The following is a 19,531-nucleotide window of genomic DNA, read 5'->3' as shown; positions in this document are numbered from 1 at the left end:
AGGTGATGCTAACTGTCCCATCAAATCCAAGATCAGATTCAATATTTTTTTTTGTGGCAAAGTAATAGAAAATTTCAGATACACTATTACCTTTTTCTAAGACTCACCCTTCCTTCTAATGCTGCAAGGCTCCTGTCCTCAAGCTCCTAACTCCATTAGAAATGCTCGCTTTTTTCACATGAAAAATGCTTAGTTCTCAAGGACTGCCTTCTAGAGAGGGTGCATTCGACAAAGCTGTCATGCCTCAAAACACCCATTCCAGAAAAAGGGAAGATTTATTTCTACATGTCATGGTTTTAACAAGCAGATAAAGAAACAAACGTAGATAATCTCTTTCATAAAATTAAAATATTTCATACATAGTTATTTATGAAATTGTCTATTCAGGAACAAGTCAGGGATTTATTCCCCTTACTAAATAATATTACTGTGGCACATACTAACAGCATGGTTGTTAAAGGACTGTTAGGGTTTCCACAATCAATCCCCTATTTTCATTGGTTTTATAACCAAGTCATAAAAAAAGTAGTGCTGCAGGCAGAAACTTGACATATGAGGTCCCAGTCCAGGAGTTTTACTGCACAAAAGAGGACTCTGACTGTTTAGTTACAGGAGTGATTTCTTTGTTTAAACCAGGTTGACACTTTTTATGCATTTAACATACTAAAAGAAATAGCTCTTGAAAAGTGTTTAGGCAGAAAGCCTATAACATAGAGAACAAGATTTTGAAATTTAAAATGTAAAATGAGTAGAAATACTGTGGTTCAAAAAGCTGATGCATCAGAATAAGTAGTTTTCATTACAATAGTTTGGGAGACATTTTCTGTTTGTAATTAAAAATCTTTGCTTCATTATGGAAAATAGAGACAGAGACAGAGAGAGAGAGGAGTTCTGGTTTAATCATCTTAACTGAAAAAAACAAAATTTTAAAAAAGTGTCTTGAATTCTAGATCCTTTGCCTACCCCGGTGGCACAGCAGTGTCGTGTTGTTAGAGACTGATCATATATAGAAATGACAGTTTGGGAGCCAAATTCAGTGATGGATAAGGGCTGATGCAGATCAGCATAGGTGTAATCTGCCAAGGGAGTAGAGGGCTATCACAGCTCCAGTGTGGATGATGCTGTGTAGAAATTGAATAGAAAAAAAGAGCATGTGCTAAATCAGCATATGCTGTTATCAGCCTCTTTGTTTAGAGACCTAGTCCTGATTTAACATTGTCCATTTTCCTTGATGGGAATGTTTAGGGAGTATATGTAGGGGAAACACCTGACCTCTCTCAGGATAAATCCCTAATGGTACATAGGGGTCCACTTGGAATGGGAAGGTGTAAGTTACACTTTCCTATGCCAGCAGTAGTGCATATGGTCTTGGGGTGAAATCCTACCCCCGCTGAAGTCAATTGCAAAACTTCCATTAACTTCAATGGGGCCAGGATTGTACCCTGGGACTTTAGGGGATGGTAACAGCTAGGTTGGGCTCAAAATACACCCTTCTCATGACCAATACAAATAACTGTGCTGCAGTCTGCCCTGAGAAACTATTCGGATACACATCCTCACAAGATGTACAGAGGCTGCAAAAGGGAAAGAATGTGGTGTAATAATATACCCTCCAGCACCAAAATAAAGCCTAACCCTGCCCCCATTGTAGCCAATGAGAATTTTGCCATTAAAGCCACTCAGACCAGAATCAAATCCTTATTTTGTCCTTAAACACTTGCAGGTGCTTCTCTTTCTCCGTGGTAGATGTTTGACCATTGTGCTGCCTCCATCAGTCAATAAGTCTTAAACTATTTTATTTTCTCTCTCTTTCCCTCCTCATTTCAAGAGTACATGCCAGGCCGATTTGGACGTGACGACTCCTTGGGGTATGCTGCTTTTTCTGTTGATGGTAGTCAGAACGAAAACATGACTATATCAATGTTTGTCCGAACACGGAAGTCTTCTGGCTTGTTACTAGCTGTGAGGAACTGTACATCTCTGTATATAAGGATCTGGTTGGAAGATGGGAAACTAGTCATGTTAGCCTCAAATTCCACCAAATTGTTCAGCACATGGACTGTGAGTGATGGAAATTTTTACTTAATATCATTAAAAATAGAGCCAAATAAGGCTGAATTGTTCCAGTCATCTCAACAGCTAGGCTACATTTCTACCCCAATACTAACAGTCCAAAGTGGGGATATTCTCTATATTGGAGGACTCCCAGACAAACAAGAAACTGATGTAAACGGTGGGTATTTTAAAGGCTGTATCCAAGATTTAAGACTGAATAATCAACAGCTGGAATTCTTCCCCACTACCACATCACTGTATTCTGTCATCAACCGAACACTGATCAATGTGACCCAGGGTTGTACTGGTGACAATCTTTGCAAGGTAAGGATGCCATTTCTCAAAGTATGTTTCCATGTTTAGAGCCAAGACTCCTCTTTTGACCCATTAATGTTCCCATGCAATACGTGACAGTAATGACATCTTAATTAAACATATAAACATGCTGGTAAGAGCAGATTTTGCTGAATAGTGCTGAAAATCGCGGGCATCAGCAGCAAAATATATGGGGGTTCTGAAAGGTGAGGCAAGGATAACCATTTACTAAACTTGCTATCCATACATGGAACCTGTAAGGTTTTATAGCTTTCAATCCAAAGTAAACACAATTCTGTTCTCTGCCAAGCAATCCTGCCTTCCCTTGTGTGGGAATCCACTGCCACTTGTTAATACTTTGTTTGTCTTTACTCCTTCCATTTAGTCCAACCCTTGCCACAATGGTGGCATTTGCTATTCTATCTGGGATGACTTCACTTGCACATGCCCCCCAAACACAGCAGGGAAAGCATGCGAGGAAGTTAAGTGGTGTGAGCTCAGCCCTTGTCCTCACGAAGCACAGTGCCAGCTGGTACACCAAGGATTTGAATGTAGGTACATTTCTATTATTCCTGTGACCTTTGGGGAACTGAAACAACTTCAGATAATGTTGATTTTCATGAACTTTTCAATTAAATCAAGCATTCCAATTCTCATACGACCCAGATGAATTTTGTTTGTTAATAATGATGATAATAATAATAAATAATAGAATCTTGATCACTGCTATTAGAAGTATTATGAATGGAATAATGGGATAGTAAAATTCAAGTTTCAGCCATCACCTGTGCCTGATCACAAATTAATATCCATTTAATCTTGGGCCTCTTTTTTTAAATTACCCTCCCATTTTGAAAGTGAGGATTCCGACGATATTGCCTGCAGGGGCTTTACTCTTCAGTTAATCAATGCATCTACTTGGCATGCTTATAAAATAGACCACTTTGTTCCATCAGAGAGCCACTGCAGTGAGATAAGAGGATTAATCTTAAGATGTTCTCCCTCCTCTGGCAAGACATCTCAGATGACATATTCCTGCACACTGCTTTATTCCATTTTCTTAAAGTGAAGCATCTTTGAAAGCTACCTTAAGCATCCTAACATCAGCAATGTATTTGAAAGATTGTCATTTCAACTGGTATCTTAATAAAGAGCATGAGAGTTCCAAGAAGCTTGTTCCTTTGAAAATTTATGATCACTGCTTAACATAAGAACATTAACCAATGTGTTGGATATCGCTGTTCTGTTTCCCCTCTCTTGAAATCAAGTGGAATTTAAAAAGCACACTAAGATTTTGTTATGGTGTTTTCCAAAAGGCATCTTTTTTTTTCCAAAAAATCCCCCCATGATGCTTTGAAGCAGGATTAATGTACACAAATTGCAATGGTGTCAGTTAGAATACCTTACTCCTAGGAACAGAAGAGTCGGTCAGCAAAAGGTTTCTAGCATAGATGAAATGGAGCAACCTGCAAATAGGTCCATATGATGCGGGTTGTTGTTGAGCCAGGGAAAAAGAGGTCAGTTAGAGTGAATATTAAAACACATTTATATTTTAAAATACACAGTTATATTTATAACCTAAATCAACATATTACACATTATCTTTGATGATAAAATTCAAATAGGTGATATCTTATGAACTATTTTAATTGATTATAAGGAGTATAAACATACTGATGGGAAGTAATTGCACTATTTCCTTTTGCTAAAATCAAGGCAATCTACATCTTTAGCCGTCTTTAACTTTGGATCTCAGTGATCTTATATGTGGCAATGGTAAGGGGTTGCCATAATGGACGTTCATAAACTCCTGGGAGACAGATATGTTATGTGTCTTTATTATCTCTTTGTTTCCATGCATTCGTATCCAAACTTCTATGTAGACAGACATAATAATATGCCCCTAAACTCACAGACAACAGAACTCAATTGGTTTGTTGTTATTATTGTTTATTATTAGTACTGAGGTGTGTAATGAGGGCTTCCACTCACTACTAGGGTGGCGCCTCCTTCTGGCCACTCTGGGCTTTAGTTCAAGAGGTTAACGCCCCTCCCAGCAGTTGCACACTGTCATTCCATCTCTCTCTCTGCTCTTCAGCCCCTCTTTTCCTCCAGGAACTGCAGCATCTTCTTTGTGACTCGGCCCTTTGGCTAGGTCACTCAGCAGTCTGCCCTTCCAGGGTATAGCCCAAGTCTCTGCCACTCCCACTGGGACCCACACAGTCTTCCAGTTCACTGTCCACCAGTGCCACTTCCCCAGGGGCTAGTAGGGGAACCCTGGCCTGCCCTCTACTCCAGGTTCCAGCCCAGGGACCCTACAGCATGCAGCCAAGGTCTGTTCAGTCCCCAACTTTGCTGCTTACTCCCTGGGCTGCTTCCTACTCTGGCACTACCCCCTTCTTTGGGGTTTGCCAGCCTCTCTACTCCCTCCTCCCACTGAGCAACTGTGAGCTACTTGTGTCTACAGCCCCCAAACACACCTCCCCTCTGCCAGGGAGTGACTGCAGACTACCTCCCCGCAGTCTCCTTCTGCTATCAGCTCCCTTGCTTTATAGGAGCCCTGCCTGTTCCTGCATAGGTGAACTTCCCCTAATTAGGGCTTTCCACTCAGCAGTCAGCCTAATAAGCTAACTGGCCCATCTGGCTTCCATTAACTCCTTCAGGGCAAATGCGGGGTTGACACTTAGATGCCCCAATTAGCAACTGGGGTCCAGCTGTGGTAGGTGCTATACACACATATAATAATTTCATATCCTGCCCCAAAAAGCTTGCAATGTAGGTCTATGATGAGACACAATGGGTAGGTACAATAAGCAGATGTGGGGGGCACAAGGTAAGAGACAAACAAATATGATCAGTGTCACAAACACTAGTAACAGCACACCAGCCACCTAGTCATTGCCAAGTGCTTGATAATGTCCACACAAGAGTGTTTTAAGATTTTGATTTAAAAAACCTTAGTTGGTTCTCTGAGAACTGAAGTAAATTTTGAAAATACATACACTACAAACACTGATATTCCCTAGATGCCATAAATTATGCTGGGGAAACTGTTTCTATTCACTTTCCCATTTTATGAGGCACAAGAGTTCGTATGCCAAGAGACATAGTGGCACGTTCATTGCCTTAGCATTTAGAGTATGCAGTCATAAGGCAATGTGATCATTCACAGCGCTTAGTGTCCATATCTCCATTCCGAAACTATTTCAGATAAACTGATTTTCTAGTATTTACTGTAAAGTGAAGGGCAGATTCTGTTCTTGTGAGGTTTCCCATTAATAATCCCTCATTGGTAACCCCAAGGATTATTGTGGACAAAATTTGCTGAGATTGGGAAAGAATGCCCACAGGTATCCTAGTAATCTGCTTTATCCGACCACCAAACCGTAACACCAATACAGATTTGAACTGAAGCATGAATAGGAGACATTTCTTTCTCTCTCCCCTCCCCCTATATAATAGGACATATCCTGAAAAAGCCTGGAATGTACATTTAAAATCTGACTAGTTTTGCCTATTGAAATGGACAAAATGCCAATGAAAAATGTCAAATATATATGTAAAGAGATAAGATTATCAGGCCCTAAAAATGGACATAATTCTGTTCACTAAACTTGACTCACAGCCCTATGCAGTTAGGGCTACATTCCCCTCCAAATTCCATCAGTGCAGCATCACTGAAGTCAGTGAAAATATGCCAGTGTGTAACTGAGGGAACGTCAACATCATGGGCCTGAGTCTCCTTACATTAGTTTTACACGGGTTGTAACTCCACTGACTTTAGGGGAATTATTCCTGATTCGTGACAGTGAATCAGGATCAAAAGTTGTTGTTTTATATAATCATAATCATACTAAATTGGTAAATTCCCTTAAAGATACTATTTCACAAGGGAGAGAAATGGAAGTGGAAGGGTATTTTTTCTGCAGTTCTGGAGCTAATGGGTGTTTACAAAGATTGTACATTGAGGCAAGTACTGTATCATCAATACATGAACTAATTATTAGATATTGTTTGTAATTCCTACCATTGACTAATACACCTATTTACCATCTTGGAAAAAACAGCACGTAAATTAACACCAGACACTACAGTTCTATTCAGCCTGAATTTGACAAACCTTTACAAAGTTATTTCCCCAGCTCAACAGCTGATGTAAATCATCCTAGCTCCATTGATTTCAGTAGAATTATGCTGATTTTCACCAGATGAGGATTGGACCTTTGTTATTGTTCATTTGTTAAGTGTGGCACAAGACAAAGAAAGAGGGTTTGATTCTGATCTCGCATATGTTTGTTTTACACTAGTGTATCTCTACTGTCTTCCGTGCAGTTACTCCTGATTTGCACAGCCATACATGAGATCAGAATCAGGGTCACAGTTCCCAAAGAACGTGCAACCTAAGAGAGTGAGAGTTTAGACAAAAACACTTAGGATGCCCCAGAGGTTTACAACATTTAGGGCTAGATCCTCAGCTGATGAAAATCAGCATAGCTCACTGACTTCAGTGGAGACTGGGATTGGCATCTGACTCTCATTTTTTAAAATGAGAGGCCAAGAGGTGTAATATTGACACTGGTTAGAATTTGCATGCTTCATGGAAAGAACTAGAAAGATTTAAATTACAAGAGGCAGGCAGCCTGGCACAGTGGAGTAAGGAAAATGTTGCACAGATATCAATCTAAAATTGGCCTGCTTTCTCAATGGATATTATTATCTTTGCACAGGTGTTGCCAATGCAGTGTTTAGCGGCAGAAGCAGTGCAATATTTTACAGAACCAATGGGAAGATAAGGAGAGACCTCACCAATATCGTATTTGGCTTTCGGACTAGGGATGCTGATGTGATACTGCTGTATGCCGAGAAGGAGCCAGAGTTCATTACCATTAGCATTCAGAATACAAAGCTAGTGTTTCAGCTGCAAAGTGGCAACAGCTTTTATGTGCTGACCCTAGCTAGTTCACAGCCCGTGAATGATGGGAAATGGCACAAAGTGATTCTCTCTATGACAGAACCCTTATCCCAGTCATCTAGATGGCACATTGATATAGATGATAAAAAAGACACTGCAACTAGTACAGTCGCCACAGGAAGCCTCAACTTCCTAAGAGAAGAAATAGATATTTATGTTGCCGACAAGGCTTTTGACAATCTGGATGGCCTAAGGGGATGCATGAGCACTATAGAAATCAGCGGCATTTATCTCTCATACATTGAAAATTATGATGGTCACACTAAAAAACCTCAAGAAGAACAATTCCTCAAAATATCTGCAAATTCTGTTGTTACTGGCTGTTTGCAATTGGATGCCTGCAGCTCTGATCCCTGTATGTATGATGGGATATGTGAAGATTTATATAGTTACTATCGTTGTACATGTCCCAAGGGATGGACTGGCAGGCAGTGTGAAACCAACATTGACGAATGCTTTTCAAACCCCTGCGTTCATGGAAACTGCTTGGATAGAATCGCATCCTACAAGTGCAGTTGTGATCCTGGTTATACTGGAGTAAACTGTGAAGAGGACCTAGACAACTGCCATGGTCACCTGTGTGCAAATGGGGCAACTTGCATAGATGGAGTTAACACTTATTCCTGCCTGTGTGCTGATAACTTCACTGGAAAATTTTGCAGGTATTATAAATAAGCAAGCTTCAGAAGCTAAAGAAACTCCTGCCATCAGCACTCACCTCTCAGATGTTTTTCAAGTTGTTTAAATTAAATTGAGAACCCCCTACATCAATCCTACATTAATACATAGATCACACTTACACAGTGGATCCTACAGCAGCATAGCCATGGCACAGTAGCTGTTCCATTGTCGTGCTACAGTGTAGATGCTTCCTACAGTGAAGAAAGGTTTTTTCTGTCACTGTAGGTACTCCACCTCCCCGAGTGGTGGTAACTAAGCTGAATCTACACCAGCAATTATGTAGGCATAGCTACAACACTCAGGAGTGGGAACTGTTCATACCTCTGAGCACCATAGTTATGTCAACCTAAATTTAAGTGTAGGCCAACACTTAGGTTTTCCCTGCAGAACTATTACCCCACAGACATTCACATTTCAAAGGAATGTAGGGAAATTGTGCAGCTCTTGTATTCTGTTGGATCCCCAATATAAGGAGTACATAGTGTTTTATTCGGGTAAATCCAAATAACACAGACTTTGCATTTGTCTTTGGGTAAAATTTTCAAAAGCTTCCAAGTGACTTAGGAACTTAAGTCCCAAAGTCAAAGGAACTTTGGCTGCTAATTCACATAGACACTTTGCAAAATTTCATTTTGTTTGTCTGTTTGCTGAAAAGGTTCTTTTAGTATCTCTGGAAGTCATTTATGGGGCCAAAATAATTGGACATTGCTTTCCTCACAGAACTTCCACCATCCAGAATTGAAATGTAATGAGGAGACCAGCAATGGCTTTATTTCAGCCCCGTACATGGCTTCTTGAGATGACAGAAACTGACTGCAATGGAAGTTTTGCCTGAGTAAGGACTTGCAGGATTAGTCCAATAAACTTGAAGACAAATAAAACACAGGGTCCCTTTTGTTCTTAATTGGTACAGATATTGGACCATAAGAAATTATAGTGCACTGTCTTCAATGGAGTTACACTGATTTACACCAGCTGAGGATCTGGCCCTCTAATTCCATTTAAAACTAAGACAAACTGAAAACAATATATTTTGAGCCATTACCAAATTTTGTTTTTGCATTTAACGTTCCATGTCCTATACACAGATTCTTTCAGATAAACTACTAAACTGTATTGCTACCAAATAACTCCAAGACACTTACCTAAAGGAAGGATTTGGTCCATTGTTTGCCTCAGAGTGAATTATTAAATCAGTATTACTGGAGCTTGGGAAAGCCAGTTGAATTTATGTGAAATTAAGTTTTTGAGAATCACTGTTGCTTGGTTTCACACTTCAGTTATTGCTTTCTTTCCTTTGTAGACGTCCCCTTTAGTAACTGAATTTCACTCAGCAGAAAAGATAGTAAATATGCTAGATAGCACTTGTATAGATGCATTCAGGTCTGGAGCGTTGCTCCCTGCAAGAAAACTGTGCAGATGTTAGAAGATGTCTGTCTACATGCATTGCATCCTTCTACAGATTCACAGCCATGTGCTGCTTTACAGCCAGATTGTGCCACCCTTACTCACACTGAATAGTACCTTACCCCAGGAGCCACTGAAGCTGATAGGCACATTTGTGACGTAAATTACAGCTTACTGTGAGCCCAATGCTATTAGAATCTGACCCTTATTAAAGCAATTCATCTGTAAAACAGAAAACCTAAACACGTACAACTGAAACAGACTAGCATTTTAATATGGTGTTAAATAAATGAATGAGGAGAGATTAGATTTTACCTGAAACAAACAGATATTAATTGCTGCTGTTGCCTCTTATTCATCTAGGCACGCCAGGCTACCTTTTTCGGTCTGTGGGAATGAGAAGAGAAATCTCACTTGTTACAACTATGGCAACTGTACTGAGCTCAAAGGCGAGTTGAGATGTATGTGTCTGCCAGGCTTTAGTGGAGAACGGTGAGATTCTTCAGAACTTTATGTGCACTTTCCATCAGCAGGTTATTGTGGGAGTATTGCATTGTCTTCTTAGAACATGAGTCCAGAATGGCCCCTTTTTGGATATCCAAAATTAGTAATTGAAATGATACCTCACCTGCTGCAGACTTTCTGCAGCAATGAGACACAGCTCTGCCTATTTAAAATGAGCTAGAGGTAGAACTGGGCAAAATGTTTCTGATTCATGTTATTGGGGGGGGGGGGGATGACAAAACAGTTTCAGTTCAACTGAAATTATTTTTGAATTCAGGTCAAATTTGCAAAATAGTTCAGCTGGAAATTTAAAATAAAAAGTTTGGAACAATCTAAACATATTGTTTTGTTATTGTTTAAATGAAACATTCCAATTTTTCATTTTGAAACAATGAACAATGTTTCATTTTGAAATTTGCCTAAATCTAATTTTTTATGAAATGTTAAAAAACTCAGAAAAGAAACAAACAGTCTTGTGTTGAACAAAAGAGTGTGGTTGAACCAAAACAATTTTTTTTCAATATTTTGATTCAGCCAACGAACCAAAAATCAATTATTTGCCCAGCTTAATCCTCTCTTTGCTAAATATGACTTCTAGGGTTTAACAGCATGATGATTTGATTTCTACAAAAGTCAATAGTCAATGGGTCAAATTCATCCCAAATGTAACTCCAATTACTTCAATTAGGGATAAATTTGACCCAAGATGCTTTTTTTCTTAAATAACGTTATACAGATTACATCTCCCTCTGCATACAAATATTCCTGGTTCCACATCTATTTCAAACACGACAAAATAGAACAGTATAGTGATTTTATCTCTCTGTGTATAGACACGTAAACACCACCCCCATATAATACACAAATAGACATACATAAAACTAACGGTTTGATTTTAGCTGACATCCAGTGGAGATACATGAAGTGTACTTTCACAGGGGAAGTGTTATGCACAGAAGACCCACTCATATTGTATCTTGTCAGTTTAGAATCAAATTCTAAAACAATTATACAATGAAAATTGGTTAACTTCTTTTATATATATATATTATACTATACTATAGGGCAGGTCTCAGCACGAGAACCCACCAACTTCACTCATAACTAAATTTGTATTGGGTGGTGTACACCTCTGCAACCCATATTTATTGTATAGTATATTACCAATTCTCTATATTGTCCTGTATCCTCAGTCAAGACTAGGGCCCACTGTTCTAGGTGCTGTACAAACAGAGGAAGACACAGTCCCGACACCTGTAGGTTATCCCAAGTTTTGTTCAGAAGCATTCAGCTGATTGCAAGACAGGAAATACGGTACAAAGAAGGTAGAAAACATAAGACAAATGGTTTTGCTCTCTCTCTCAGTGCAATGAAAATTAAATCAGTGGGACAGAGTGTCCAAAGGTCCAATGGGCCTGCAACATGTAGCCTTAGCACATTCAGAAAAACTTTCAAGAAATGGTTTGTCCCTCTCTCTCTCTTTAACACCCACTGACTTTGTGGAATCACTGAAGTGAGTCATAGATGATGGATGAAATGAAAAATTCCGACCCGCTCAGTACAGAGTGCACTTGGCAATTGCTGCTGTGCTGTAATATTTAAGTCAGGCATCCAGAAAGGCCCCCTGCCAACCCCAGAAGATTTGGAGAAGAAAAAACGTCTCAAGCACTTTTTTTTGGTGTGTATTTATCTTGGGGCTTCAGGGTAGGAGGAAAGTGCTTTTTCCTTCTTCCTTCCATCCTCAGGCATTTTGCTAACTAAAGCTTTGGAAATGAGAGTCTTCCCTTACACCCACAGCCACTGGTTGGCAATAACCTCTATATTATGGTTCCCCAGCTCCTATTACTGAGTGGTGAGCCAATACTGAGCATACTGCACAGGAATATACCACTGCAAGGAGACATTCTACACTTCATTCTCTTTTTTAAATCCTAAATTGCCACTATATTTATTCTCTTTTTTCTGGGTTGCCAAAATATTGTAAGGTAAACTAGCAGTGTCTTTCTCTTTGAAGACCTTCAGTAAACTAAATCAGACAGAACACACACAAGGTTTATTTTACCAGAACAAATTCAAAATATTTCACATAATGGGATATTAAAAACCACACCATCTCCATGACTGATTGGACTGATATTACAGAGATTTTCCTTTAAAAGTATAACCAATCCCTAATAAAGGGTTTGATCCACAACCTATGGAAATCAGTGGGTGTCTTTCCACAGAATGCAATGGACTTTGGGTGAGGACCAGAAGAAAGAATTTAATAGTACTTAGAGATGGATAAGTTATTCCTCAGTAGAGCTGGTCAAACTTTTTATTGCAAAGAAATTATTCACTGAATTTAGGCTGGGATTTTCAACTTGACTAAGGGACTTATGTTTCCAGCTTCCTCTGCTGAGGCCCTTTTCCCTGTATGTGAACCAATCTTGATTTCTTTTTGTATTTATAAATTCATTTGTATTTGTAAGTATTTGCCAACTAGTTTGCTGAAACAAAAATTGTTCATATTTTTGAGGACTATAATTGATCCACTAAATCAGATAGTATTCTTTCTGTTCCTGATTGGATGAATGTGGCTTTTAAATAGATGAACAGAAAATTCACATATGAGTGTTTGATACGAAAACCTGCCCTTACCCAAATGCTTATGCAAACAAACTTGTTGGCATGAATGTTTGCAATTGGACGTGAATTTGGTTAAACTCAACAGCTTTTAGTAATTCAGACAAAGATCCATACACCTACATTTTTAGGAACAGACCAGGTCTTCTAATCAGATGTTATTAAGGATGGTTGATAGTCCTCATTAAAAATGGGGAAAACATAGTCACAGCAAAAAATACTGAAGTCATAATTTTAGTTTTAAAAGTTAGTCCTGGCACACTTCTAATTAACAATTAATTGTTTCTTGTGGTGGTATTGTAACCATGTTGGTCCCAGGCTATAAGAGAGACAATATGGGTGAGGTAATATCATTTATTGGACTAACTTCTGTTGGTGATAGAGACAAGCTTTTGAGCTACACAGAGCTCTTCTCCAGGTCTGGGAAACACCACATCCACCATAATCTCTTCCCCACCAAGAGGACAGTCCCTGAAATCCAACCACCAAATAGTGATCAAATCCACAGACAAAGGGGGCACTGTCATAGTCCTCAAAGACGATGACTACATTGACAAGACCAACTGACAACTGTCCAACACCACTATTATAAAGAACTCAAAGACAACCCCACACCACAGTTTACCCAAAAATTTAAGGATATCATCAAATCCTTCCCCAAACAACTCCAAGAGAAACTCTACAACCTCATCCCCATGAACCCACTCCAGGGACTGTCTACATCCTTCCTGAGATATACAAACAAAGGAACTCACAGCACTCATCATATCTGACCACAACTCTCTTACTGAAAGAATATCTCGACTCATGGAAGCCATCCTCAAACCATTCACCAGACAAAAAGCCAACTTCCTCTAGGATACAGCAAACTTCCTCCAAAAACTCTGCAACATTAACAACCTCCCGCAGAACACCATTCTTGCCACCATGGATGTCACTTCTCTGTACATCAACATTCCTCACAATGATGGCATCACTGCCTACCTCAAATATTTACAAGATAATGGACAACCCTCAGATATCCACCCCAAACACATCATCAAACTCATCCATTTCATCCTCACTCATAACAATTTTACATTTAACAACAAACACTTTGTCAGAATCCTGGGAATAGCCATGGGTATTGTACGGCTCCCCAATATGTCAAAATCTTCATGGGCCACTTTGAAGAAGAATTTCTGGACAAATGCACCATGAAATCTGTGATATACCTTGATGACCTTTTTATGTTTTGGACAGAGGACCTAAACTCCCACATAGACTTCCACCACAGTTTCAACCACCAACCATCCATTAAATTCTCTCTAGAACACTCCAACACTAGCATCAACTTCCTGGATGCCATGATCAGTTTCAGCAATGGAACCCTATGGACAATTATATACAAGAAACCCACAGACCGCCACACCCATCCTCACAGGTCCAGTAACCATCTGAAACATACCAAGAAATTTGTTATCCAAGTCATAGACTGGTGCCTCCCCATACTGGGGAGGGGGCACAGGCTAAACGGGAGGACACGTGACCTCCCCATGTGTCTCCTCCACACTACACACCTGCCAGGGGTCTGCATGCTCTTCCTGCCACCTTCCCACCCCAAGTTATCTGCAGGGGGAAGGGGATCTGTCCTTCCACTATGCCAGCTCCTCCCCTGGCACATTCAACTGCTCGCCTTGGCAGCCAGGCCTGGGTGGGGAGTGGGACAGAGCTGCTCTTGGTTGCTGCTCTGTTCTGTGAAGTAGCTGACTGAGACAGATGCTGGTTGGGGAAAGGCAGCAGTGGCAGCCTGCTCCCTGCCTGGACTCGGCTTCCAGGGACAGGTGCCAAGCATGCTGGGGGTGGGGGCAGGAGATGGGGCTCTGGCTCGCTCAGCCCCTGTCCCCAGAAGCCAAGCCTGGGTGGGAGGCAGCCTGCCACTGCTGCAGCCAGGTGCTCTTCCAGGCAGCTGCTGCGCCGCACCAGGCAACATCCTATGAGCCAGAAGAGGCTCTGGCCCTGCCCCTTCTGCTCTCCACCTGGGAAGGATGCTGAGGGGGCACTTGACCCTGCCAGCTCCCCCCGACACTTCGCCTCTGTCTACAGCCAGGCTTTCAGATACCACAGAATGTACTCCAAGGAGAAAGACAGGGATATAAACCTTACCACACTTAAAATTGCCTTCACCAAACAAGGACACTCCACCAGAGAAGTAGATCAGATCATGGACTGGCCTCCTCAAACATACCAAGAGAACCTGCTTTCATACACAAATAAAATACCACACACCTCTCGTTGTCACCTACCTCCCCCCACTGGAACCCATATGGGGAATCATCAAACAGTTAGAACCCTTACTCCATGGGGACCTCCTCCTGAAAGAAATTTTTCCTGAACCCCGCTTCTGGCCTACAAACAACCTGCCAAGCTCATCATCAGAAGTAAGCTTCCCGCAGACCAGGACACCCCAAATCAAAGGGGCATCAGACTCTGCCAGAACAACAGATGTAAAAGCTGCAGACATATCTCCACTGTTATGACGATCAACTCCCCCCACAACACAGCTTTCAAGATTCATGTGTCTTACATATCCCTATCACACAATGTGGGGTACCTCATACAATGCACTAAATGTCCCCATATCAACTATGTGGGTGAAACAAGACAATCACTACACTACTGAATGCACTTACACAGAAAAATGATGAAAGACAAAAACTCCCTGTCACTTGTGGGAGAACACTTTTCACAGAGTGATCGTGTTATATCTGACCTCACAGTCCACACTCTCAATTGAACCCTGAACAACACCTTCAAAAGATAAGTCTGGGAGCTCATATTCATAACTTTGCCAGATACTAAAAATCATGGTCTGAACAGAGACACTCATAGGTGCTGACTCTGGGGGTGCTCCAGCCCTGGCACGCCCACAGGAAAAAATTAGCGGGTGCTCAGCACCCACCGGCAGCCAAGCTCCCCCTGCTCCCCACCGCAGTGCCTCTCACCCATTAGCAGCCCTGCCGATCAACTCCTTCCCCACCCTCCCAGCACCTCCCACTCACCATGGATAAGCTGGAAGGGAGATTAGGGTGACCAGATAGAAAGTGTGAAAAATCGGGACGGGGTGGGGGGTAATAGATGCCAATATAAGAAAAAGCCCCAAATATCAGGACTATCCTATAAAATCGGTACATCTGGTCACCTTAAGGGAGCTGGAGGAGCGGGGACAGGGTGCGCTCAGGGGAGTGGCAGGAAGAGGTGGGGGTGGGGCGTTGGAGGCAGGGTTTGAGTGGGAGTGAGGGCAGGGGTGGAGTGACAGTGGTCGCTTGGGGGAAGGAGTGGAGTGGGGGCAGGGCCTGGAGCTGAGCAGGGGTTGAGCACCCCTGGGGAAATTTGTAAGACGGTGCCTGTGGAGACACTGGATTTATGGCTTATTACAACAATCTGTAACCCTCTTAAACCTCCCACTCAGCCTTTTCCCCACATGACTGGAGAAGTATTAATGGGCCACTTCACCTTGAATGGTTCCTTGAAATATGTGTTAACTACTGATGCTAAACAATCTGTTCCAGCTTATATTTAGCTGTGACACTCTGGATATGTCTACACTGCAATTAGACACCTGCAGCTGGCCCATGCCAGCTGACTTGCTCTCACTGGGCTTGGGCTAATGGGTTGCTTAACTGCTGTATAAACATTTGGGCTTGTGCTGGACCCTGAGTTCTGGGTCCCTCTTACCTCACAGGATCCTAGAGCCCGGGCTCCAGTCCGACTCCCAATATCTACACTACACTACAGTCCGAGCCCCGCAACTCCAACTCTGCTGGCCTGGGCCAGGCTCAGGTTTTTAATTGCAGTGTAGACATTCCCTCTAGTACATTTCCCAGACCTGAAGAAGAGCTCCATGTAGCTTGAAAGCTTGTCTCTCTCACCAACCAAAATTGGTTCAATAAAAGATATTACCTCATCCAACTCATCTCGCTAATAAATTATTTGTCATAAGAAGTAGGATATCTCCTATTTTATAATAAATATTGTTTGAAACCATTAAATAATATTTAATTATGCCTTTTAAATCTGATACAATGCTGCACTTGACCTATTATATTTCCTGGCATTACGATCCTCAGCTAGACCAGCAGAAGAATGCTACTATTTCAGGTAGGCAATAGGTATTTGGATGCTCACACAGGCATGTGCATAGATGATCACAATGGTCCCTGCTAACTGGGGGATCTATGGATTGATGAAAATGGGCATTTTTGTGACTTAGGGCCCAATTCTTCAAGATACTAAGTGCCTTCAACTCTCATGGACATCAATAAGAGTGGAGGGAGCACAGTTCTCTACAGAAGGTAGCCAAGATCAGCCTCTAAGCATATGTTTACTCAGGGATAAAAGACCCATGGCACATCTGCAGCTGGCCTGGGTCAGCTGACTTGGACACATAGGGATTGGGCTGCAGAGTTAAAAATTGCTGTGTAGACACTCAGGCTTGACTAGAAACCAATCTCTGGGACCTTCCACCCTCACAGGGTTTTTCATCCCTATGTAAACATAGCCGAAGTCACAAATGTCCATTTTACATATCTAAGTGCCAATGTGAGCATCAAAATGCCACAGATATGGAATTTCCCATTTTTGTACCTATATGTGAAAACAACACAAGGCATCAAAGATGTAAGTGTAGCTGGTAATGTCTGTTATTTTCAGGACAGTGAGAAACCCTTGTCCGATTAATGTTATCTAGTTGCTATTACAGTTGCTTAGTGCTTTTGGTCTTTTACTGTAGGTGTGAAACAGACATTGATGAGTGCAACTCTGATCCATGCATGAATGGAGGCCTCTGCCAGAACCTACTTAACAAATACCAGTGCATCTGTGATGTAAACTATGCTGGTGACCGCTGTGAGGTAGATGTAAGTGACCTCTCCTTTTTTGTCTCTTTATTATTGTGGCAGAATCTCTTCCAGCTTCTCTCGTACCTTATTTTGCGAATGGATGATGATCCAGTAGTTGAGTGGGGTGAACAGGAAGATTAGTAGCCATCTGTACACTGTTAGTATTTTAAAGCTATTGACACACAATGGAAGATGCCTTGACTGAACAGGAGATTAGTTTAGCATTCAGAAAAGCAATAAGAACCACATTTTTAAAATCATTTATCAATGTTTTGAACATATTAAAATATATTATTGTAAATAATTAATTCTCCAACTATGGCTTTAAATGCAGAAGCTAAGTTTCTAAGTAGCATCATATTTCTTTGTATTATTTTGTGTAAAAAATGACAGATGTATGGAACGTTCCAAAGCAAACATTCAGATCTTGGTTCTCACCTATTTATGAATCATTTTCACTCTGCTTTGGTTCATTTGCTTAATTTTGGAACAGATGCTAGTAGATGGTGAATATCAGTATGAAAATACTGCTTTAACCCATTTCTACTGGGGTATTGCACGGTGCATGGTCTCTTCATTTCTTACAGTGTAAGGCGTAAGACTAGTCCATGACAAGATATGCTGAGAGCTCAGGGTGAAATCCAGGCTCCACTGAAGTCAATAGCAAAGATCTCATCGACTTCAATGAGACCAGGATTTCACCCTTAAAATTTAAATACATCACATCCCATATTATTCACTGCTGTTGATTTAGAAGTTTGGTTCAATGTCTGTGGAATCAGATATGTCATAACGGTGGATAATGTGAAACTATTTTGGATAAGCCACTGGCAATATACCGAGCCCATCCTGTTGGAATCAATGGCAGAATTGTCTTTGATTTCACTGGGAGCAGGATTGGCACTACTATCCCTACATTTCATTTGAATAAAGTTCACTTGATTAAAACGAAATGCAACTATTCTATGAATTCATATGGAATGGTTTTCAAACATGCACCATAATATGAATTTATTCATTTTAACCAAAGGTCCAATGAGGATATCATATTTCAAATCCACCGGCAGAATTTGTTAGTTGCAATATTGCTACCTCTTGAAGTAGATCTATTTTATCTGTGAACTGAGAATGTCAGTACTGTAATACATAATTGCAGGCAGAGGAATATGCTTATATTTCACTTCAGGAATCAATCACCTTGCTCACTGATGGGTTGTTATCCTTAATGAATGAGGATTAAGTGCATGATATTGCTCACCATTGTAGATCAGGCCTGATTCAGCAAAGTACGTAGACATGTACTTGGCTCTGAGCACACAAGCAAGTTGAAGTCAATGGGACTTAATCACTTGCTTAAATTTAGTCACCTCCTTTAGTAACTGGGTGAATCTGGGAAAATATGTTCATGTCATACTTTGTTCTTTCTGGAAAGAGTTTTACAGGACAAGTACACTAGTGAATTGTGCAATAGTTTATTTGAGTATCACTACTCATGTCGTGTTAGTACAGTGTTCAGACCTACAAACACTCGTTTGAGCTCACTGTTCACAAGAGTAAGTGTTTACAGGTCTGTATTTCATTATTATTAAGTGATGTGGTATGCAGGCAGAGTTATGGGAAAGAGACCTTTATTAAGTATGCTGAGGCTCTATAGTTTGAAAGAGACAGCAGCTTGGCTTCTGCTTCAATTCCTGAGCCCTTGGGGGTACATCTACATAGGGATAAAAGACCCGTGGCACTGCCGCAGTTGGCCTTTGTCAGCTCACTTGGGCTCACAAAGCTTGGGCTCAGGGGATAAAAATTGCTGTGCAGATGTTCGGGCTTGGGCTGATGCCTTTGCTGTGGGATTCTTCACCCTCACAGAGTCCCAGAGCTCAGGCTCTAGCCTGAGCCCAGGAGTTCACACAGCAATTTGTCAGCCCCAGAGCCTGAGCCCTGAAAGCCTGAGTCAGCTGATCTGGGCCAACTGTGGGGTGTTTATCCCTGTGTAGACATAGCCTAAGTGTCACATGCATCACATCCCAATCCTGACACCTGACTGTGTGTGCAAAGTGCTGTTATTTGTCTCCGTTACGTGTAGCATGTTAATGTC

General features: G+C 41.2%; 1 protein-coding gene across 2 annotated transcripts in view; it reads left to right on the top strand.

Annotated features, from left to right (window-relative positions):
- Positions 1 to 19,531, top strand: part of CRB1 (crumbs cell polarity complex component 1) — a 171,244-nt gene that overhangs the window by 117,547 nt on the left and 34,166 nt on the right. For both annotated transcript variants that reach the window (XM_032770890.2, XM_032770888.2), the window contains 5 exons: positions 1,829 to 2,379; positions 2,756 to 2,921; positions 7,098 to 8,004; positions 9,794 to 9,922; positions 17,331 to 17,457. In XM_032770890.2, coding sequence (XP_032626781.1) covers positions 1,829 to 2,379; positions 2,756 to 2,921; positions 7,098 to 8,004; positions 9,794 to 9,922; positions 17,331 to 17,457 — 1,880 coding nt within the window. The remainder of the gene's footprint in view (positions 1 to 1,828; positions 2,380 to 2,755; positions 2,922 to 7,097; positions 8,005 to 9,793; positions 9,923 to 17,330; positions 17,458 to 19,531) is intronic.

Source organism: Chelonoidis abingdonii, chromosome 7 (genome assembly GCF_003597395.2).
Source record: "Chelonoidis abingdonii isolate Lonesome George chromosome 7, CheloAbing_2.0, whole genome shotgun sequence".
Lineage (NCBI taxonomy): Eukaryota > Metazoa > Chordata > Testudines > Testudinidae > Chelonoidis > Chelonoidis abingdonii.
This window is presented reverse-complemented; position numbering and strand designations above follow the sequence as displayed.